This window comes from Salvelinus sp. IW2-2015, unplaced genomic scaffold, assembly GCF_002910315.2.
Source record: "Salvelinus sp. IW2-2015 unplaced genomic scaffold, ASM291031v2 Un_scaffold649, whole genome shotgun sequence".
Lineage (NCBI taxonomy): Eukaryota > Metazoa > Chordata > Actinopteri > Salmoniformes > Salmonidae > Salvelinus > Salvelinus sp. IW2-2015.
In genome coordinates this window covers 497,183-521,446 of record NW_019942589.1, presented here as the reverse complement: position 1 = coordinate 521,446, position 24,264 = coordinate 497,183, and the positions used below count along the sequence as shown (strand labels likewise).

Genomic DNA, 24,264 nt, shown 5'->3' with positions numbered 1-24,264 from the left:
ATATGGAAGTGAATATTTGGACTCACAGGTGTTTGACTTGCTTGTATGACATCATCAAAGTGCTATTTATTATAATACTCAGTGTTTTGTCTTTCAAAATACATAATGTCCTCATAATTTAAATGCCTTGTTCAGGGGCAGAACAACAGATTTTTACCTTGTCAGCTCGGGGATTTGATCTAGCAACCTTTCGGTTACTGGCCCAACGCTCTAACCACTAGGCTACCTGCTGCCCCAAATAGTGTGGTCTACAGCAAAACCTCGAGACTTCCTTAATTAATACTTGATTTTGCGCACCAGCTGTTATTGACAAATAGACAAAAGACCGCCACCCCTTGTCTTACCAGAGGCGGTTGTTCTGTCTTGCCGATGCACGGAAAAACCAGCCAACTGTATATTATCAATGTCATCYTTCAGCCACGACTCGGTGAAACATAAGATATTTCAGTTTTAATGTCCCGTTGGTAGTTGTCTTGAACGGAGCTCATCTAGTTTATTATTCAATGATTGCACGTTGGCCAATAGTACAGATGGTAGAGAAGGGTTACCCACTTGCAGACAAATTCTCACAATTTGGACCTGCGTCCCGTGTATCTGCCTGGTCGGGTATCTAGAGTAAATGCTTTGCGTGRGACTCGTTAAAGAAAAAATATTTGTCCAGTTCGAGGTGAGTAATTGCTGTTCTGATATCCAGAAGCTCGTTTTGCTCATAACAGACGGTGGCAAAAACATTATGTACAAAATAAGTTGCAAATAACGTGAAAAAAACCCACACAAAACAGCACAATTGGTTAAAAGCCTGTAAAACGGCAGCCATCTCCTCTGGCACCATTATGATTATTTAAAATATTTAATAATGTAATTAACTCCTGCAGAATTAAGCAGTTCTTGCAGTAAAATTATACACCAACGTACATTTTGACTCAGGAACAGGAGTGGAGAAATATGWTTTAGCAGACRTGAAATCTTATCAGAAACATGTTAGGTCATTTTCACAGCTTTTAATTCCCGTCAAACTGATGTCATGTGGAKATTTTTCACTGCATTTTCACTTTATCACATAGTCGGACAGTTGCAGATGGGTTATTAGCAATTGCGGCGGGTGTGGTTGAACAAACAGCTGATTCCACGCATCACTACCGGAGTGCACCTTTAAGCCTACTGTCTAGTAGCGCTTCTACAACTGGGCCTTTAATATGTAGGCAAAATGTATCTTCCAAGTTAGAGAGGACACATCCTCTCTACTATCATCATACACATCCTACCGGCATACCACACACTTGCTTATGCCAGGACAGGAGCAAATGTTTTTAACCTACAAACGGAATAAGCATTTGGTCATGTTCGGGTCAGGAAGAGCTTGCAATTGACCGTTTGGAGCCGACTGAAAGAGACACTGATTTCATGAAGGAAGGCGAAAGGGAAGCAAGTCTTATTTCTGGAGAATAKATTTTTTACAGGATAGTTTATTTCACAGTACAACTATAATGGACCTAAACAATATCCTGCAATTTAAATAATATATATAAACAATTTCAACCAACACAAAAGACAAATGTAACATAATCCCTTGAGGAATGCACTTTAACTACTCATTCAAGTATCCAACAAAATGTATGTGGTTCTAGACATTGTAAAAATAATAAAATGAAATGTTTAAATAAAACTGTATGAGAAACCTGAGGGAGAATTGCTGGTGCTTGTAGACGAGTTGCACATCCATGATTTGWTTACAACACACAATCTACTCCCAAAACTTTGCAATCTGCAATCTACTCCCAAAACTTTATACACATCCTCCGTTAAACTTAACACAAAAAGGATAATTCAGTAAGAAACAGGGTTGCGGTCAARTCAACTTTCAAATCAATCAGTGCATTTAGGAAGTTAATTAAATGTAACATTTACAATTAGGATTTTTCACTTCCTCAATTGATGGAATTGAAGCGGGAACTGACCCCAACCCTGAAGAAAAGTCAACTTCTCTGTGCATGACATCAGGATGAAAGCATGACAGAGTTTTCAACCTCCAACATAAAATGTGATACTTAAGTCTACAAGTTTAAACCAAGTCCAACTTGATCCAGAGCGATTGAGCAGTGGTGTTAAAAATTCAGCTAATACAATCCACAACCAAAACACACATCTATTGCCCTCACTCAGATAGAAGCTAGCCTGATCCCAGGTCTGTTTTTCTTCTCTTGCCAACTCCTATAACAGTGACCATAGCTGTTGGCGAGACAGCTAAAATRGATCTGGAAGCAGGCAAATGAAGAGCTTCTTCACACCTTTCTCCTATCAGGGTGTAAAGTACATCTCTTTGGTCAGCATTGATACYATGCAGGGGATCTGCTTCTTGGCATCGAAACCAGGAGAATTTGACGCAGACTCAAACTCTGTCGCCACTTTGTGGTTGACCCGGGTCAGGATGTGTTGGACCTCCAGCTCTTTGCTGTATTTGCCAATCATCTCACACAGCGATTGGATGAACCAGGAGCCAGTCTGAGTGTTCCTCCACGAGTAGTAGCCTGTGGGAAGACGTGTGAGAGTGCATAAGAGTCAAGGGCCTGGTTGAATAATTCAGAAAATGCATCCTTGCTCGAGATAATAACAGATCTTAAGTGGATGGATTGGTAGAAGTAAAAGGGTGGTAGCCTTGCTTTCACAGATCCAACTACTTATAGATCTGTGCATACTTCAAGGAAACAAGGCAACTTGACTGGAGAGTGCTTCTATGTATGTGTGTGTGGCTTTGGAACATGTCTTGGACCTGGAGCTGTGGAGTAGGCATAGAGGAAGTCTGCTTCCACAGGGATCCTGGTCGAGCTCCCATCTGAATTGCTGTCTGCCTCGATGCCCACGTCCAGATCAGTACCTCTGCACGCCTGCATGTCACACACACAGGGAAACAGGAGACATGGTCACAGTCACACACACACACACACACAAAAACGCAAAGGCTAACTTTTGAACCATCCCTCACCTCTTGACTTCCGAACCGTACTACACCGGCTCTGACGCTTGTCGGACGTGGCAGGGCTTGCAAACCATTACAAACTACAAAGGGAAGCACAGCCGAGAGCTGCCCAGTGACACAAGCCTACCAGACGAGCTAAACTACTTCCATGCTCGTTTTGAGGCAAATAACACTGAAACATGCATGAGAGCACCAGCTGTGCTGGAAGACTGTATGTCACGCTCTCCGCAGCCAATGTGAGTAAAACCTTTAAACAGGTCAACATTCACAAGGTCGCAGGGGCAGACGGATTAGCAGGACGTGTACTGCGAGCATGRGCTGACCAACTGGCAAGTGTCTTCACTGAAATGTTCAACCTCTCKCTGTCAGTCTGTAATACCAACATGTTTTAAGCAGACCACCGCCTGTGCCCAAGAACACTAAGGTAACCTGCCTAAATGACTACCGACCCGTAGCACTCACGTCTGTAGCCATGAAGTGCCCTAGAAAGGCTGGTCATGGCTCACATGAACACCATTATCCCAGAAACCCTAGACCCACTCCAATTTGCATACCGCCRCAATAGAGCCACAGATGATGCTATTGCACTCCACACTGCCCTTTCCAACCTGGACAAAAGGAACACCTATGTGTTGCATCACTGCTTGGTATGGCAACTGCACGGCATCCGACCGCAAGGCACTACAGAGGGTAGTGCGTACGGCCCAGTACATCACTGGGGCCAAGCTTCTTGCTATCCAGGACCTCTATACCAGGCGGTGTCAGAGGAAGGCTCTAAAAATTGTCAAAGACTCCAGCCACCCTAGTCATAGACTGTTCTCTCTGCTACCGCACAGCAAGCGCTACCGGAGCGCCTAGGTCCAAGAGACTTCTAAACAGTCTAGGTCCAAGAGACTTCTAAACAGCTTCTACCCCAAGCCATAAGACTCCTGAACACCTAATCAAATGGCTATCCAGACTATTTACATTGCCCCCCCTCTCTTTTATACCGCTGCTACTCTCTGTTGTTATCATCTATGCATAGTCACTTCAATAACTCTACCTACATGTACATATTACCTCAACTGACCGGTGCCCCCACACATTGACTCTGTACCGGTACCTCCCTGTATATAGTCTCGCTATTGTTAAAKTGCATTGTTGGTTATGGGCTCGTAAGTAAGCATTTCACTGTAGGTATTGTTGTATTCGGCGCATGTGACTAATAACATTTGATTTGACTGCGGACGAGACTGACCTGTTTTGTCAGTAGGGGATTCAATTAACCTCTATCTTATACCTTCTTTTAACCTTAACTTCATATTGTTGTTCTAGTGCTTTTGTTTCACTTTAATTCCATCTAGAAAACAAAAACCCCAAACAGGTGCAACGGCTTTGTAAATTTGCTACTGTGCAGTTTTAAAAGTCGGTTCTAGGAATACACGTGATGGCAACAGTACCTGGATGAAGAAGAGTTTGGGCTTGCCCACCAGCGAGTTGCAGCGGTCGCCCCGGAACAGGCTGGTGAGGCTCTTGAGCTCGATGGAGGCATCCGTTCCAAAGAACACACTATCGTCCCCGTGACTCAGCAGGACACACACGAACGAGGCGGAGCGGCTGGGGTCCTCCTTGGAGGCTGGAAACACAACATCATGTTTTAGATAGGCCCTTCACAGAATTGACAAGACACTTTAACTTCTTATGGCTGGGGCAGTATTGAGTAGCTTGGATGAATAAGGTGCCCAGAGGTGCCCATAGTAAACTGCCTGCTCCTCAGTCCAGTTGCTAATATATGCATATTATTAGTATATTTGGATAGAAACACCCTGAAGTTTCTAAAACTGTTTGAATGATGCTGTGAGTATAACAGAATTCATATGGCAGGCAAAAACCGGAGACAAAATCCAACCAGGAAGTGGGAAATCTGAGGTTGGTCGATTTTCAACTCAGCCTCTATTTAAGATACAGTGGGATATTGGTCATGTTGCACTTCCTAAGGCTTCCACTAGATATCAACCGTCTTTAGAAACTTGTTTGAGGCTTCTACTGTGAAGTGGGGCCGAATGAGAGGGAATGGGTCAGAGGTCTGGCAGATGCTTTGAGCTTGTGACGCTCGTTCATGTGAGAGCAAGATCTGTTCCATTTGCTTTTCTGAAGACAAAGGAATTCTCCGGTTGGAACATTATTGAAGATTTATATTAAAAACATCCTAAAGATGGATTCTATACATCGTTTGACATGTTTCTACGGACTGTAACGGAACTTTTTTTGACATTTTGTCTGCTCCTAGTGAACACGCTTCGTGACTTTGGATTTGTTTACAAAACGCGCTAAAAAAGTAGCTATTTGGACATAAATGATGGACATTATTTACATTTACATTTAAGTCATTTAGCAGATCTCTTATCCAGAGCGACTTACAAATTGGAAAGTTCATACAATTTATCCTGGCCCCCGTGGGGAATGAACCCACAACCCTGGCGTTGCAAGCGCCATGCTCTACCAACTGAGCCACACGGGACCACATTTGGGATCTAACGCATCCCGCATTATCGAACAAACAAACATTTACTGTGGAACTGTGGAACTGGGATTCCTGGGAGTGCATTCTGATGAGATATCAAAGTAAGTGAATGTTTATAATGTTATTTCTGACTTCTGTTGACTGCACAATATGGCGGATATCTTTTTGTCTTGATTGGGCTTCAGCGCCGTACTCAGATTAATGCATGGTTTGCTTTTTCTGTAAAGCTTTTTTAAAATTATTTATCTGACACAGCGGTTGCATTAAGGAGAAGTGGGATCTAAAATTCCATGTGTAACACTTGTATCTTTGATCAACGTTTATTATGAGTATTTCTGGAAATGATGTGGCTCTCTGCAAATCACCGGATGTTTTTGGAACTACTGAACATAACCGCCAATGAGATTTTTTATATAAAATATGAACTTTACCGAACAAAAAATACATGTATTGTGTAACATGAAGTTCTATGAGTGTCATCTGATGAAGATCATCAAAGGTTAGGATTAATTTTATCTCTATTTCTGCTTTTTGTGACTCCTGTCTTTGGCTGGAAAAATGTGTTTTTCTGTGACTTGGCGGTGACCTAACATAATCGTTTGTGGTGCTTTCGCTGTAAAGCCTTTTTGAAATCGAACACTGTGGTGGGATTAACAACAAGATTCCCTTTAAAATGGTATAAGATACTTGTATGGTTGAGGAATTTTAATTATGAGATTTCTGTTGTTTGAATTTGGCGCCCTGCACTTTCACTGGCTGTTGTCATATCAGCCAGGAGAAATCTGCTGTTGCTACATCAATTTTGGGACTTAGAAAGTATTGATGTACCCTTAGTTAAACTGTTGTATACCATCAGAACCCAAAATATAAGCTTGCGTTACTTCAATGTTTGTAAACAAAGTAAATGTAAACAAACACTGTACAGCATTTTAAAACATGGTTAATACTATAATGTTGATATCATGGATGGTCAGTCCTGTCTATGAGTTTGAAAATGGTTACATTTCTTCAGCCTCATCTCTCAGCTTTTTACCAAAACATGGTGGGGGTYGGGTTTTGTTATTGTTTCAACRGCGGATTGCCCCTTTAAAAGGTAGACAAGAGCAGTATTGGGACGATTTCCCGGGACAAGAAGTGGGAAGCGAGTCGCACATTTTCTCCACCATTGTTTTCACACAGCCATCACGTTGCAGGTGAGTGAATGAAGTGCAACAGTGCACATGTGCAGATACTGTGAGAGCGGATAGTTTTGCATCCCGCTCATCTGCAATGTCTTTGGTTAACCCTGTTGCTCGTGGCAACATCATATTGTTGATTCTCAGTTTAAGTACAGGAGACCATGTACCTGTTTTTATTGTGAATGGGCTGCTTTTAAAACTTKATTTACTGAATGTCTTCTGTGTATGATCTTCATACGAAGACAAACCTATCTCTGTAGTGGTTGTCAGTGGTGGTGCTGACTTCCGAACATGCTTACCTGTGGTTAAAACATGCTTGATCTGGTCCACTGTCTGGTCGTTGTAAACCTTCACCTTATAACCCAGTTTCCCAAACACATTCATCACATTGCCTGCATCCACATCTGTGCCATTGCGTACATTCATACCTTWAAAAACAAAGTCAAGTTATTAGACTAATTCTATTTGCTTTCTGGATATGCAATGTGTGTCATCATTGTGTACATACAGCCTTACACAGTAGTGGAAAAAGTACCTGATTGTCATACTTGAGTAAAAGTAAAGATACCATAGAAAATGACTCAAGTAAAAGTGAGTCACCCAGTAAAATATGACTTGAGTAAAAGTCTAAAAGTTTGTTTTAAATATACTTAAGTATCAAAAGTAAAAATATWAATAATTTCAAATTCCTTATATTAAGCAAACCCAATGGAACCATTTTATTTCTATTTTATTRACAGCTTGCCAGGGGCACACTCCAACAGTCAGACATCATTTACAAAAAAAAGCATGTGTGTGTAGTGAGTCCTCCAGATCAGAGGCAGTAGGGATGACKWGGGATGTTCTCTTAATAAGTGCGTGGATTGGACCATTTTCCTGTTCTGCTAAGCATTCAAATGTAACAAATACTTTTGGGTGTCGGGGAAAATMTATGGCYTAAAAAGTACATTATTTTCTTTAGGAATGTAGTGAAGTAAAAGTTGTATAAAATAGGAATAGTACAAAAAACTACTTTAGTACTTTAAAGTATTTTTACTTAAGTACTTTACACCGCTGCCTTTACACATATTCTTACAGTAGTAACCCAGCAGACAAAGCTGGGTGAGGTAATGTCATTACAAACAGTTTACATAATAAAAATAATACAAAAATATTTAACCTTTATTTAACCAGGTGGGCCAGTTGAGAACAAGTTCTCATTTACAACTGTGACCTGGCCAAGATAAAGCAAAGCAGTGCYATAAAAACAACAACACAGAGTTACACATGGGATAAACAAACATACAGTCAATAACACAATAGAACAATCTGTGTGTGCAAATGGAGTAAGGAGGTAAGGCAATAAATAGGCCGATAGTGGTGAAGTAATTACAATTTAGAAATTTASACTGGAGTGATATATGTGCAGATGAGGATGTGTAAGTAGAAATACTGGTGTGCAAAAGAGCAGGAAAACAAAAACAAATATGGGGATGAGGTAGGTAGTTGGTTGGATGGGCTAWTTACAGATGGGCTGTGTACAGCTGCAGCGATCAGTAAACTGCTCTGACAGCTGACGCTTAAAGTTAGTAAGGGAGATATAAGTCTCCAACTTCAGTGATTTTTGCAATTCGTTCCAGTCACTGGCAGCAGAGAACTGGAAGGAAAGGCGGCCAAAGTAGGTGTTGGCTTTGGGGATGACGAGTGAAATATGCGGTACGGGTGGGTGTTGCTATGGTGACCAGTGAGCTGAGATAAGGTGGGGCTTTACCTAGCAAAGACTTATAGATGACCTGGAGCCAGTGGGTTTGGCGACGAATATGCAGCGAGGACCATCCAACGAGAGCATACAGGTCYCAGTGGAGGAGGTATATGGGGCTTTGGTGACAAAATGGATGGCACTGTGATAGACTGCATTCAATTTGCTGAGTAGAARGTTGSAGGCTATTTTGTAAATGACATCGCCGAAGTCAAGGATCGGTAGGATAGTCAGTTTTACGAGGGAATGTTACGAGGGCAGCATGAGTGAAGGATGCTTTGTTGCGAAATAGAAAGCCGATTCTAGATTTAATTTTGGATTGGAGATGCTTAATGTGAGTCTGGAAGGAGAGTTTACAGTCTAYCCAGACACCTAGGTATTTYTAGTTGTCCACATATTCTAAGTCAGAACCGTCCAGAATAGTGATGTTAGTCGGGCGGGCGGGTGCGGGCAGTGATCGGTTGAAGAGCATGCATTTCGTTTTACTAGCATTTAAGAGCAGTTGGAGGCCACGGAAGGAGTGTTGCATGGCGTTGAATCTCGTTTGGAGGTTTGTTAACAGTGTCCAAAGAAGGGCCAGATGTACACAGAATGGTGTCGTCTGCGTAGAGGTGGATCAAAGAATCACCCGCAGCAAGAGCGACATCATTGATATGTACAGAGAAAAGAGTCGGCCCGAGAATTTAATCAGGTTATAATGATGCAATTTCAACTAGTTTCACCCATTGGGAAGAAGCTGAACAACAAGCTTTATGCAAATACAAAACACATGTGTTAGACATAGACMAGACAAGGAAAAACATCACCCTATGTCTACAAATGAACAAATACAATACCTGTTTTTCTGTCAAAGTTCTTGTTGTTGATGATGATACACTGGCCAATGCTGGGGTAACTGAGACTGTACCTGAAGCTATGGGAGTGAGGTTTGGCGTCCACCTGCATAGACCCAGAGCCACCACGGGGGCCCTCACACCTAAGAAATAATAAAACAGATGCCACTTAGCAGACGCTTTCATCCAAAGTCCCTTGCAATCTAGTGATTGCATAGCCTACATTTTCGTCTATGCACATTATCCCTCTGAGAATTGAACCTACGACTTTGTCATTGGTAGCTCGTAACAACTGAGCCACACAGGACCACTAGTTAGATCACAGCAATACACCAATCTGGTACTCTGTGTAAGTCAGATCTCGGACTGGGATTTGAGTAAGGATACATGTGATCTGTTGAAATACTTTTGAGCATCCTTCCCTCCTACTTTCCTCAAAGTAATCACTGATCAGACATGTGGATTGTGTGGATGAGCTATGAGGTGGTGCCCTTACTTTTCACCTGCAGAATCATCAGATCAGTGATTACTTTAAGGAAGGGCTGAAGAATGCATTTCAAAAGCATTAACCAGGCAGGCTCTTAACTCAAAATTATCCCAGGGATGTTGCCATGTGACTGACCCTGTGCCTTCCCTCTCCCTCGGACTGGTAAGCCATTTCTATGACTAAAAAGAAAAGACGTTTTACATAAGAGATACAATATATATCCTATTGTAAAACGTATATTTTTTGTCATAGATATGGCTGTGTGTGTGTCAACTATAGGCGTGATACAAAAACAATTTTGCCAATTTCCTGTATGTAGTCTAGCTATACTGGCCATGAACCAAATTTGGCATCAGACTCCACGACCACAAGGACCGCAACACGATGATCAAGTAACAATGTAGCCGAATGTCCTGATTTCATTACAATTATTTTTAATAACATGTGGAAGGCCCGACTGTCTGGTAAATATCGACACTCAAACCAACTTTACCACGGTTGACTAGGCTACTTCGTAAAATGCATGCATTGTGATAACAAAGAATCTCACTCTTGTCCATCGCCCCGCCTGGCGTCAATGCAGTCCCCAGCGCTCAAATCGTTTGCTACTGACATGGTATTCTGCGAATCGATTTCAAACAAATGTCAGTTATTATATATTTTAAAAAATCGTAGTAAAGTTTTGGTCAGACCGTGCAAATTGCCACACTTCTATAAAGCCAATATACTGTATGCGTATGTCTTCCTGGAGTTCTTTGTTACAAACAACAGTCAGCAACCAACCAATAGTAGCGTCCGGAGTAAATAATATTAGATTACGTCACCATCAAAACCAATGCAAGGGGGCGTTCGGTTTCCACACCACTCATATGATCCCATCTAAAAAATAATATTAATAATACACATAACTTGTGGCTCCATATTGATGGGCTATATGCATTTGTAATATGTAATAGCCATATTGCACGAATTCAGCTTATGAGACAAAAGTATAATGTGCTCAACTATTTGGATAGTAAGGCACACTTCTAGCGCACTGGAAGTACGTCACTTTTCGCAGCAAAACAACGTTTTCAACACGGGTTCCTGTAAGTAGATAGATTCAGTTCCTGCTGTAAATCGAATTCTGTAACGTTAGCTTAGCTTAGCAAACGTTAAGCAGGTTTTTACATCTTATTATACATTTTAGTGGTACTAGCATTAACAACATTACTGGTACATATTACACTCAACTCTGGCTAAATGTGCAGTGTGTATGGCTAGTCCGATTTAATCAGGCTGTAATACACAATTAATTAGTACCAATTCATCCACAATTGAATGCTTGTAAACAAAATTATGAATGTCGCTAAAACAATCTTGTCATTCTCATGGCCTGTCAGTCCTTGCATCCAATGTGTCGGGAATTTGAATGTTGGCCCTAGCTACATTTCTCCAGCGACATCCCATCCATTCTCTGCTAGGCCTAYTAATGATGGGGCTTCACAATCATATTCTTGTGAATGCAAAATCAGAGATGGATCCATAGGTCTATAGTAATGCCTTCAGTATTGATCATTGTTAAAGTTAGATATGAAAAACACTGACACAACTACATTAAAGTAATCAAATAAAAATGTTTTTTCTTACATGCAGAAATGACTGTGGTGGCAGCCTGCATCACATAGAAGATGAACACGGGTGATTGGGGGAAACAGATTGAAGAAGGTGGAACAACTAGCTCAGTCCTTCCAGCAGTGTCCTTTGTCCTCTCGCTTCAAACCAAGGCTGTCCCGGCCATGGCAGCCATCCTCCATATGGAGGCTCTTCCCCCGTCAATGTATGGCTATCAACTTTGCCCAGAGAGGTACGCACCAGCATCTCTGCAGTAACGTGGTGCCATATCTGTTTGTGCTGTCATGTTTGACATTGACCATAGGATTTGACAAGACGGCACAAACAGATCTGTGAGCAGGTATGTCCGGAGGACTTTGTTCCCTTTTGTGTGACGTGTGTGTTTCATTGCACTTCAATGTGTCATAATAACAGAAAAAAATGACATTTGTTTTCAGCTAACTGTAGTTTTGACTGCCCTCTAATTCAAAGGACGTGCACGTGTTTGCACTTGAGAAGGAACAGGCCAAGATGGATGGGAAGATCTTCCTGGTCACCAGTTACAGTGAGCTATGGCATTACTACAGGTATGTATAAGGTAACACCAAGAAAGTCCTATTTGTCATAACTGAAGATTGTTAACCAATGGTACTACCGCACTTTAACCCTTTCAAGTTCAACTGTAATCAGTACCTACAGGCAACCTCCGATGCGTTGCTATTAGGTTATCCCAGAGTAAGTAACTTGCCATAAGGTGAAACCAGCTGTCGAGACTGTTTATGACATCTGTTAGGTAATTGTTATGACAGTAGCCCTTATGACATGTGGTCCAAAAGTGATCCGTAGAAGGATGTTTTTTGTTGTACATTCTGAGGAATTAAATGTTAATTTAGCCACTCTCAATTTCATAGACAGAGCTATGGATGCAAAGACTGACTTGCAGAATTTTAATCATGTTTTGAGGCTATACAGTGTCGTTTACAAACAATGGAGCAAAACTAGCTTATATTTTGGGTTCTGATGGGGTATGACAGTTAATGTGGAAATTTAGCAAGTTGAGATGACTAAACTGCTTGGAGTAACACTAGATTGTATACTGTCATGGTCAAAACATATTGATGCAGTTGTAGCTAAGATGGGGAGAAATCTGTCTATAATAAAGCAATGCTCTGCCTTCTTAACAACACTATCAACAAGGCAGGCCCTAGTTTTGTTGCACCTTGACTACTGTGTGGTCAGGTGCCACAAAAAAGGACTTAGGAAAATTGCAATTGGCTCAGAACAGGGCAGCACAGCTGGCCCTTGGATGTACACAGAGAGCTAATATTAATAATATGCATGTCAATCTCTCCTGGCTGAAAGCGGAGGAGAGGTTGACTTCACTACTTTTATTTATGAGAGGTATTGACATGTTGAATGCACCAAGCTGTCTGTCTAAACTACTGGCACACAGCTCGGACACCCATGCATACCCCACAAGACATGCCACCAGAGGTCTCTTCACAGTCCAGTCTCTTCACAGTCCAGAACAGACTATGGGAGGCACACAGTACTACATAGAGCCATGACTACATGGAACTCTATTCCACATCAAGTAACAGATGCAAGCAGTAAAATTAGATTTAAAAAACACCTTATGGAACAGCGGGGACTGTGAAGCAACACACACACACACACGATAACATACGCACTAATGCCGGCCCTACTGGTTGTTCTGATAGCGTAGAATTGTATATAGCTTGGTAGGATGTTTCTGATAACTGAACATTGATAAACTACCAACTCCTTACCTGTTTTCTGGTACTTGTTTGTTCTGGATTATTTTGTGAGTGATTTTATAATAAACATATGACTGCAAACCATTTATCTGCAAATTGAGTCACCAAGCATGTGTCCACAGGCATGGAAGGAAGCGAAAGTAATTCCACTGCCTAAAAATAGTAAAGCACCCTTTGGACGGCTGTAAGAGCCAGCAATCCGTTTTCTGCCTGTTCTAAGTAAACTGATGGAGAGAATTGTGTTTGACCAAATACATTTTACATTTAATAATTTAGCAGACGCTCTTATCCAGAGCGACTTACAGTAGTGAGTGAATACATTTCCATTTGTACTGGTTCCCCGTGGAAATCGAACCCTGGCATTGCAAGTGCCATGCTCTACCAACTGAGCCACACACTATCATTTTTCAACTTCTGAATTTCAGATATAGGGCACTCAACTTGTACTGCACTTACTCAAATGAAAGATGATTGGTTAAAATAAATGGATAAGATAGTTGGCGCTGTATTGTTAGATTTCAGTTCAGCCTTATTGATCATAAATTGTTATTGAAGAAACTCACTTGCTACGACTTTACATCACCTGCGATCACATGGTTGGAGTTTATCCAATAGAACCCAGTGTTCAAGGCAGTTGACTTGGGCCGTTATGCTTCTCTATTTTTACAAATTATTTGCCACAGGTCTTACACGAAGCTAGAAGGACTATGTATGCGGATGATTCCACACTTAACATGTCAGCACCCAAAGCCTGTGAGCTCACTGACTTTCTAAATAAAGAGTTTGTATCAGAATGGGTGGTTAGTAATAAATCTAGTCTTAAATACATAAAACTAAAGCATTTTATTTGGTTCAGAACCTAAATGTAAACCTCAACTGGAGTTGTGCATAAAGGGTGTGACCACTGCAAGTTGAGGAAGCGAACTCCTAGGTATAACAGGATGGTCAATTAGGATGGTCAATTATCATGGTCAAAGTATTGACAAAGTTGTGAAGATGGGGAAGGGGTATGTCTGTTAAAAAAAAGTGAGTTTTTTTTTTCTATACAAAAATCAACTGTATTAGTTAAGGCTCTGGTCTTATGCGTCAGGTAATATGGTCAAGTGCGGCAAAGAAAGACCTAGCAAAGCTGCAGCTGGCTCAACACAGAGCAGCACATATAGAACTAATACGCCAGTCCATCCTGGTTGAGGGTTCATGATAGATTAACTGCTTCTCTTCTAGTTTTCATGAGAAGTATTACTGCAATGAAAACTCCAGATTGTCTACATAATCAAATAACARTCCGCTCAGACACCCATGCATATCCCACAAGACATGCCACCAGGGGTCTCCAGTATTATACAGAGCCACGATTGCATGGAAATCCAAACACTCAAGAAAACAGTAAAATTACCTTTAGGAAATGGATTAAACATCTCATGGAAAGGCAGGGACTGTGAGGCGACATTTGTTTTATTTCTTATGTGTGACTGTCCTTGTCTATCAGTGTTACTTGTCATGTGTGTTTTTTGTGGACCCCAGGAAGAGTAGCAGATGCTTCTACAAAAGCTAATGGGAATCGAAATAAAACCATGCATTTGATAAAGTTTAACGTTTGATGACTGAAAACAGTTTCATCGTATTGCGTACATCACAAAGAATGTCCGTATACAAAAAAAAAGATTAATCAGAGAGCAGAGACAAAAGTGTTTATTTGGTACAGTCAAGTAAATGAAAAGGTATGATTTTCACTCCTGTACAAAACACATCGAAACCGAACACTGCTAAGTCGATTTAAGGAGAGCACAAGTTCCTAGTATTGGCCATCTGTGACGGTGTCTCGATAACGTAATCCAAGCAGATAAACCCAGTCAGGTACAGAACAATGTTAACAAACAGGTCAATGTGTATCATGAGCACTTAATTCATTGTTAAATAACCTGAATTCACAAAAGGACCCTTTTTGTTAGATGGCAAAGGAGACTGAAATTATATAAGGAACCACATTATAGACGAGGTAAATGGTTGGTTAGGCCTAACACAAATAATCACTATTTTTGTCCAAAAAAAGCAAGCTTGCAAGGGGCCAGTGAGCCATGGCTTGGTACTGGTCTAAACCAGCTTAACCTGATCATTCTCCAGGGTATCCTTCATTAGGCATCAAATGGGAGCAAACATCTTCAAATGGATGGTGAGTGTGCAGTTCAATTGGACAAAGGTCAGTTTTACCTCCATTTGAAAACATTTAAAAGCATTGGATTTGTGTAAGCATGGGCTAGCTAGAGAGACCTTGCATCATTTCTTACACTCAATTATTCCTTTTATGTGAACAAGTGCACATTTCGGTGAGAGAATCGGAATTGGGCGGCTGGCTCCTGATTGTTGCCTTCGGAATATGACCCAGGTTCCAATTGGCCGATAGGACTAAGTTTTCTGTGGATAGGAGGAGGAGGTACCAGCGTGTGCATTTTGGCACATTGAGGCCACTGTAGTTTTAAGGACACTTACAGAATAAATGTTTCTGTGTAAGAGCAGAAACATCGGTGGCACTTTGCATGTGCAATACCAGAACGAAAACAAACCACCTAGTCTTTTATCCCTGATGTGTGGGAGGCTTGTTTCCTTTGCCAGGCTTTTGTACCATTAGCGGTTCAGAAGATCATAACACCTTTCTGAATGGACGTCTTCCTACTTGTCTTGTGTGTAAAATAGATCTGGAACTGTTCAGAAAGGTTTAGACTAGGCCTTCTGACAGTACAATGTTGGTATGCAGAGAAAGGGAATGCAGAGAATAAAACATGGCACTTCTACTGTATCAACCATGACCCATTGATGTCCTCGTGATTTTTTCCCCCCTTCTACAGACAGACACTACTTACAGTAACACTCAATGATATTAAATATCAAATTAAATTAAAAGAGACAAACATTAAATAGACTGCTATAAATAGCTACTGTATTTCTCAAGTTGAACAAGGCAGTAGGGTGATACTGAAACATCTGCATGGGTGTGGTATTAACATAACAAAAATAATATAAAACTAAAGTTTGTCAGAACTTAGAGATGATTAGTAAAAATGAGTTAATTGAAACTGACACAATTGAGGGATTACCGACCGTGAGATGGTCGAGAAACTCCAAACAGACGACTCGATCGGCACTTGAAATGGCTGACAGGAATGGTTGACAGAGAGTCACATGGACAGTAAGGCATGAATCTCTCCCTCTTTCACTACGGCCTAGATATAAACAAATGTAGATAAACCTGTGCACTGCAATTTACTTCTAAAAGGGATTGTGCTGACATGATCACGTTTGCCGTAAACACAGCGCGCCGTGAACGTCTGGGAAAAAAAATCGCCTTTAAAAGTCTAATCGCAGTGCATGGTCTACCTGCATTTGTACAAATCCCGGTCTAGGCCTCTAACATAACCGTCTCCCTCCCTCTCCATCTCCTCTACAGCGCAAGGGGACCAAAGACACTGTCACAGTAGACAAGGGAGGGCACAACCGTCGCCAATCATCACATCCGAAGAGCATTACATTCAAGTGGAGCGGGCTATGGTTTCCAGATGATCGTCACCCTCTGCTTCCCTTTCCCCTCTACCGGGGGGTTCACATCGTGATCTTCGCATAGAGCAGGTCAATCTGCTCTCGGAAGTGACTGCGAAGGTCGGTCCTCTTGGCCTTGAGCGTGGGCGTCAGGAGGCCGTTCTGGACGGAGAACATCTCCGTGTGCAGCGAGATATCTCTCACCTGCACGGGACAGAGAGCATGTTATTCATTATTCCGCTTATTATGCATTTAGCGTTTATTTAACAAGCCGAGTCCCATTGAGATGCAAATGTAGTTTTTTTTATTATCCAAGAGTACTCTGGGCTAGAGGCAGCATTATAATCATGCACATTTTGGCACCAACATCACTTGTGAGTGTTATCTTGTTTAAATGGTGCCTAAGGAGTGTGTGAAGTATTAGGAAGGATGCCTTACCTGCTCAAAAGACTTCAGCCCACCTTCTTTCCCCAGCCTCAGAATGTCCTCCAGAATGGCATTTTTCAACTCCTGGAAAGACAGGCACTTTAGACAAGGCAGTGTAGACAATCTTAATGGCTGTACTTTAAAGGGATAGTTCACTCAAACTATCTTGTAGTATTTTGTTCGTTAGTCTATTGTTAATACAATCTCCCCCCCCCAAAAAAAATTGCATGTCAGGGGTCACATTTTCTTGGACACTTTCAGTACAAACAAAAACTGTGATGAGTGAGATGAGATGAGATTGGCCTTGTTCCGATATCCACGCTAGCATGCCCAATACATTGCTTTATTCTAAGGTTTTACACTCCAAATCAAATCAAGTTGTATGTCACATGCGCCAAATACAACAGGTGTAGACCTTACCGTGAAACGCTTACTTACAAGCCCTTAACCAACAATGCAGTTCAAGAAATAGAGTTAAAAAAAATATTTACTACATAAACTAAAGAAATAAAATAAAGAGTAACAATAAAATAATAATGAGGCTATATACAGGTTACTGGTACCGAGTCAGTGTGCAGGGGTACAGGTTAGTCGAGGTAATTTGTACATGTAGGTTGAGTAAAGTGACTACGCATAGGTAATAAACAGCGAGTAGCAGCGGTGTAAAATAAAGGGGGGGGGTCAATGTAAATAGTCCAGGTGGCCATTTGATGAATTGTTCAGCATTCTTATGGCTTGGGGGTAGAAGCTGTTAAGGAGCCTCTTGGACCTAAACTTGGCACTCRGGTATCGCTTGCCGTGCGGTAGCAGAAAGAACAGTATGACTTGGGTGATTGAGTCTGACAACTTGTTGGGCCTTCCTCTGACACCGCCTAGTATATAGGTCCTGGATGGCAGGAAGCTTGGCCCCAGTAATGTACTTGGCCGTACGCACTGCATCTGTAGCGCCTTGCAGTCGGATGCCGAACAGTTGCCATACCAGGCAGTGATGCAATCGGTCAGGATGTTCTCGATGGTGCAGCTGTAGAACTTTGAGGATCTGGGGACCCATGCTAAATCTTTTCCTTCTCCTGAGGGGGAAAAGGCGTTGTCGTGACCTCTTCCCGACTGTCTTGGTGTTTGGTCCATGAGTTACTGTAGAGGCTCTTCAAGCTGCAATTACATTTTTCTGAGGACAACACCTGTTGAAGTTTAAGAGGATGGACTGTGGAACTTAGCCACTGAATACACTGTTAGTTGATGGTAAATCTGCCATACCACTGAAGCTAGCTAACCTTGCTTGCGCACATCTCCAAATAAGAACCCTCGATGCCCTTCTTCTTTGCCCATCCTGGTAAGAAGTCTGGATCAGGCACCACAATGCCCACCAGGCATGCCTGTGCCAAACAAGACATTTTCAAACATTTATCTTCTTACAATTCATAAGCATTTATACTAATTTACAAATGTATCAACATTTACAAGCAGTGGCTTATACATGAAAGTCATAAGTGTAACCCAAACAAGTTTCAGTTCGATGGTGAATACAGCCACAACAAACGTTATGCACMTACATACCCAACCACAAACAAAGTGCATCAATAGAAAGTATTTGGTTTGTCACACACCTGCAAGCTATCGCCATGGACAAAGATCTGGGCCACCGGGTCGCTCCGGATGTAGATGTTCTCGACCTTCTCCGGGGCAATGTACTCTCCTTGAGCCAGCTTGAAGATGTTCTTCTTCCTGTCCACGATCTTCAGAACGCCATTCTGAAAGTACAGTAAACAAACTAAACTCAGTAGTGAGCTACATCAGATTTAGCCCCATTACTACTCTTAGTCAGTCACAGATTGAGGCCCAATAGCAGGGGTGGGCCAGTGTCTGCTGATCTCTTTTTCCTGGTACTTATATCATCATCATCATCTAAGCAGGGTCAGTCCTGATCGATCCCTGGATGGGATACCAGATGCTGCTGGCAGTGGTGTTGAAGCGCTAAGGAGATCCAATGCCCCAGGGCAGTGAAGGGGACATTGCRCTGCATAGTGTGCCGTCTTTCGGATGGAACGATAAACGGGTGTCCTGACCCTATGGTCATTAAAAATCCCATTGCAATTACCGTAAGAGTACAGGTGTTAGCCCCATTGTCATGGCTAAATTCCTAACCTGGCKCCATTCCATCAGCCACCTAATCATCCCCTATATTCCTAATTGGCATATTTCACCTCATGTGTGGTGAGCGTTCTGGCACAACAACTGTCACTGTGCAAGCCCCACCAGAGGACAATTGCCATACGCTGCCTTATAGGCTAGCTCAGTGTTTCCCAATCTTGGTCCTGGGGACCCAAAGGGGTGCACATTTTTGTTTTTGCCCTAGCACTAACACACTTGATTCAACTAATCAAGTCACCATCAAGCCTAAAAAAAAATGACCAGAATTGAGAAACACAGAGGTAGCTGAATGTAGAGTTGACAGTACTTACAGGCAGCCACTTCCCAATGTCTCCCGTGTGGAGCCAGCCATCCTGATCCAAGGCCTCCATTGTCTTCTCCGGGTCATTCAGGTAGCCCTTGAATACGTTTGGTCCTTTTACACACACCTGCAAAGAAGCAGAATTTTATACACAAATACAAACATGAGACCAGGCTACGCACCCACCTCAAAGGCTATTGATAAAATTGTGAAGTATCAAAGCAAGCTCTCGAGTGGCGCAGCAGTCTAAGGCACTGCATCTCAGTGCAAGAGGCATCACTACAGTCCTTGGTTTGATTCCAGGCTGTATCACATCCGGCCGTGATTGGGAGTCCCTTAGGCCGACGCACAAATGGCCCAGCGTCGTCCGGGTTTGGGCGGGGTAGGCCGTCATTGTAAATAAGAATATTCTTAACTTACCTAGTTAAATAAATGTTAAAGAAAAGAATTCAACTGGGAAAACCCATCCCAATAAAGCAAGCCAGAGAAGACCCATCTCAGTATTCCAGTAGGTCCCAATACATGCGTTAAAGAGATCAATGGAAGGCAGACCAAGGACGCTGCCATTGGAGGTCATTCAAAAAACCTTATCTAACAATGTGGATATTCATCAAATCCGTCATGATTAATGTGTTCTAGCAGGCACATAATGTGGTTACTAAAGTCTGATTTGGCCAATTTTTTGTTGCATAATATTTAGAAGTTTGTACAATAGGGTTTAGAAAACAGACTACATGACCAAATGTACAGTTTAAGTTGACATACATCTTAGTCAAATACATTTAAACTCAGTTTCACAATTCCTGACATTTAATCCTAGTAAAAATGTCCTGTCTAAGTCAGTTAGGATCACCACTTTATTTTAAGAATGTGAAATGTCAGAATAATAGTACAGAGAATGATTTTTCAGCTTTTATTTCTTTCATCACATTCCCAGTGAGTCAGAAGTTTACACACACTCAATTAGTATTTGGTAGCATTGCCTTTACATTGTTTAACTTGGGTCAAACGTTTCGGGTAGCCTTCCACAAGCTTCCTAKAATAAGTTGGGTGAATTTTGGCCCATTCCTCCTGACAGAGCTGGTGTAACTGAGTCAGGTTTGTAGGCCTCCTTGCTCTCACACGCTTTCTCAGTTCTGCCCACAAATTTGAGATAGGATTGAGGTCAGGGCTTCGTGATGGCCACTCCAATACCTTGACTTTGTTGTCCTTAAGCCATTTTGCCACAACTTTGGAAGTATGCTTGGAGTCATTGTCCATTTGGAAGACCCATTTGCGACCAAGCTTTAACTTCCTGACTGATGTCTTGYGATGTTGCTTCAATATATCCACATGATTGTCCTTCCTCATGATGTGAAGTGCACCAGTCTCTCCTGCAGCAAAGCACCCCCACAACATGATGCTGCACTTCAACACTTAATCTGTCTAAACAATTGTTGGATTACTTGTGTCATGCACAAAGTAGATGTCCTAACCGACTTGCCAAAACTATAGTTTGTTAACAAGAAATATGTGGAGTGGTTGAAAAACAAGTTAATGACTCCAACCTAAGTGTATGTAAACTGACTTCAACTGTATATGGATACCTGTTCGTCAAGCATCTCATTCCAAAATCATGGGCATTAATATGGAGTTYATCCCCCCCTTTGATGCTATAACAGCCTTCACTCTTCTGGGAAGGCTTTCCACTAGATTTTAGAACATTGTTGCAGGGACTTGCTTCCATTCAGCCACAAGAGCATTAGTGAGGTCAGGCACTAATGTTGGGCAATTAGCCTGGTTACAGTCAYCTTTCGAATTCATCCCAAAAGTGTTTGATGGGTTTAGTTCAGGTCTCTTTGCAGGCCAGTCAAGTTCTTCCACACCAATCGACAAACCATTTCTGTATGGACCTTGCTTTGTGCACGGGGGCATTGTCATGCTGAAACAGGAAAGACCCTTCCCCAAACTGTTGCTACAAAGTTGGAAGCACAGAATCGTCATTGTATGCTGTAGCATTAAGAGTTCCATTCACTGGATCTAAGGGGTATAGCCAGAACCATGAAAGACAGCCCCAGACCATTATTCCTCGCGTTCTCCTGGCATTTGCCAAACCCAAATTTGTCCTTCGGACTGCCAGATGGTGAAGCGTGATTCATCACTCCAGAGATCGAGTTTCCACTGCTCCAGAGTCCAATGGCGGTGAGCTTTACACCACTCCAGCCGACGCTTGYCATTGCGCATTGTGACCTTAGGCATGTGTGGGGWTGCTCGGTCATGGAAACCCATTTCATGAAGCTCCCGACGAACAGTTCTTGTGCTGATGTTGCTTCCGGAGGCAGCTTGGAACTCGGTAGTGAGGGTTGCAACTGAGGACAGACGGTTTTTACGCACTACGGCACACCGCAGTCCCAATCTGTGAGCTTGTGTGGCCTACCACGTCGCGGCTGAGCCGTTGTTGCCACTAGACATTTCCACTTCACAATAATAGCACTTACAGTTGACTGGGGGAGCTTTAGCAGGGCAGAAGTTTTACGAACTGACTTGTTGGAAAGGTGGCATCCCATGACGGTGCCACGTTGAAAGTCACTGAGCTCTTCAGTAAGGCCATTCTACTGCCAATGTTTGGCTATGGAGATTGCATGGCTGTGTGCTCGATTTCATACACGTGTCAGCAATGGGTCTGACTGKAATAGCTGAATCCACTCATTTGATGGGGTGTCCACATATACCATTTATAAAAAAGTATGTTTGCTAACTTGGATAAGTTCAGATAAGCTAGTAGCATAGCTAGCCATATAGAAATCGATTGTGGTATTTTAAGTCGTTTTTAAGTGTAATGCAGTTGATTGGTGACGATGACATGAACATGTATTGGAGTTGATAGGCTAATTTTGATGGGTGGCAATGAGGAAATTCTGGATCTATCCCCACCAGGGGGGACCCATGTGTGGAATTTCCATGGTGTTTACATTGTTTTGGTCGAACTCTAAACATCTCTTTACCGCATGTATTAAAGCCTTACCACTGCACTTGGCCCTTATCTTTCAATGTTTGCAGATCAGTAAGGTGGAAGCTTTACCACTATAGTGCTTATACCCACTCAGACCCTTCAGATATGCTAACATCGACTGGTTAGGGCCAAGGGGGAGGGACAGGGAGCAATTTGAGACTGGCTGTTCCAATCAAAGGCACGCAAGAAACCAAGGTGGGACTTCCAATGGTCTTTACACCTCACCTCTCCTTCCCCATTGGCAGCAAAGTAGTTCATCTCAGTCACGTCTGCCAGCTTTACATAGTTGCAGGGCAGTGGAGCCCCCACATGACCTGGGCAGAAAGAGATGCGTTGTCACATTCAGTAACACTTTTTGTCTGTTCTRTCATAATGTCAACAAGCTTTCATGAAGATTCCAGTGAGCCACACAAGACAGAAGTAAAACTGTTCTTAAATCATTGTAGAATCAGAGTGTAGAGCGGGTGTAGAGCCATTTATGTGACTTGTTTGTTGGATTAAGCATGTGGTGGTATGCGTTGTGTGATGTGGTAGTAATTGAATGTGTCGGTAACGCTTGAATGTGTGTATTACCTGCTGTCCAGTCCCCAGGCACGGACATGGTACACCCGGCTGTGCACTCAGTCTGACCATAGCCTTCGTAAAACTGTCAAGTAGAAGCACCATACATTGATTTGAAAGCACTGTAATGGAGTAACTTGTGTTTCTGATGCTAGTATTATCCATCTTCAGCACCACAGCAGGCTGGTTGGGTAGGAGGTTGATTCCTAAGCATGAAGTGATTGTTTTGACTGATAGAAAGAGAACATTATTGAACAAACAGGAAGTGTCAAAAGAGGGAGCTACTTCTCTAGGGTATGAAAAGGGCTACATTCCGATTCTCTACCTCTCCCCCCAAAGAGTGCGCCTGTAAACTCACCCTAAAGGATTTAAAAGGAAATGACTAGTGTGTTGGATATGGGTGAAATTCCTTCCAGCCATGCTTGTACCAATCCAATGCTTTTAAATGCATGAGGGGGAGTGAATGAGTGCACACCTCTTTAGAAGGTTAAAGAATTAGAATGCAACCAGGCTCTGCATCCAAATTCTCTGGGAAAGGGGGCATTTGTGCACTCTTCCCCACACATTTAGAAGCATTGGATTGGTGGAAGCATGGACGAGAGTTTATCCTTTTGTTCACCTGTCATTTAAATTTGTAAATCAATGAAGGGAAGTCTCACCTGGCAGCCAAGTGCGGCACGAAGGAACGTCAGGACGGTTGGAGAAACTGGGGCCGCTCCTGTGATCATCAGCCTCACACGACCACCAAGACTGTTCTGGAGAGCACAAAGGAGGAAAGACGTTATTGACATCCATGGTTGTACCTCACAATAAACCAGCGATTCTCAAATTTGGGTCGAGGGAGGTTTTGAGTGTGTCGAGTAATTCTCTTTAATATATTTTTGGTAAATGAATGAAAAAAATAATACTCAAGCCTGAACTTAAACCAGGTAGAAAGTGTGTAGAAATTATGAATTTACATTTTTAAATAATTAGCAGAGACATTTTCTGTTCTCAAACAAGTGAGTTTATTAACCTTCAAGAACAGTGGCGACCCATTTTGAACCCCACCAGTTCTTTTAATGTTGCCTGTTTTACATGTCACATACCTGATGGCAAACAACTTTTTTAATAAAAAAATAAATAAATCAATGAGTCAATAAAGCTGCATACAAACATGGTCTCTTTTTTGCTTTCTTGAGTAAGGCAGCTCCAAAATGCAGGTGTTTCAGC

General features: G+C 42.2%; 2 protein-coding genes and 1 long non-coding RNA gene across 6 annotated transcripts in view; 1 reads left to right on the top strand and 2 right to left on the bottom strand.

Moving 5' to 3' along the window:
- Window positions 1-1,446: 1,446 nt before the first annotated feature.
- Window positions 1,447-10,530, bottom strand: LOC112068696 (caspase-3-like). The gene is made up of 6 exons (XM_024135895.2): window positions 10,267-10,530; window positions 9,233-9,372; window positions 6,958-7,086; window positions 4,417-4,592; window positions 2,771-2,885; window positions 1,447-2,528 (listed from the first exon to the last, which is right to left on the bottom strand). Exons 1-6 carry the CDS (start codon window positions 10,329-10,331, stop codon window positions 2,299-2,301), a joined length of 855 nt encoding a protein of 284 aa, XP_023991663.1. The 5' UTR covers window positions 10,332-10,530; the 3' UTR covers window positions 1,447-2,298.
- A 21-nt stretch (window positions 10,531-10,551) lies between these two features.
- On the top strand, window positions 10,552-24,211 carry LOC112068697 (uncharacterized). The gene is made up of 4 exons (XR_002893616.2): window positions 10,552-10,804; window positions 11,352-11,562; window positions 11,802-11,896; window positions 16,533-24,211. It is a non-coding gene; the product is annotated as an uncharacterized lncRNA (long non-coding RNA).
- The window catches only part of LOC112068695 (long-chain-fatty-acid--CoA ligase 1), a 51,215-nt gene continuing 41,714 nt past the window's right edge, over window positions 14,764-24,264 (bottom strand). For all 4 annotated transcript variants that reach the window (XM_024135893.2, XM_024135894.2, XM_070438279.1 and 1 more), the window contains exons 14-21: window positions 23,712-23,807; window positions 23,065-23,137; window positions 22,717-22,805; window positions 19,510-19,626; window positions 18,655-18,798; window positions 18,322-18,423; window positions 17,060-17,131; window positions 14,764-16,825 (exon numbers count right to left, since the gene is read on the bottom strand). In XM_024135893.2, coding sequence (XP_023991661.1) covers window positions 16,685-16,825; window positions 17,060-17,131; window positions 18,322-18,423; window positions 18,655-18,798; window positions 19,510-19,626; window positions 22,717-22,805; window positions 23,065-23,137; window positions 23,712-23,807 — 834 coding nt within the window. In that variant the 3' untranslated portion in view covers window positions 14,764-16,684. The remainder of the gene's footprint in view (window positions 16,826-17,059; window positions 17,132-18,321; window positions 18,424-18,654; window positions 18,799-19,509; window positions 19,627-22,716; window positions 22,806-23,064; window positions 23,138-23,711; window positions 23,808-24,264) is intronic.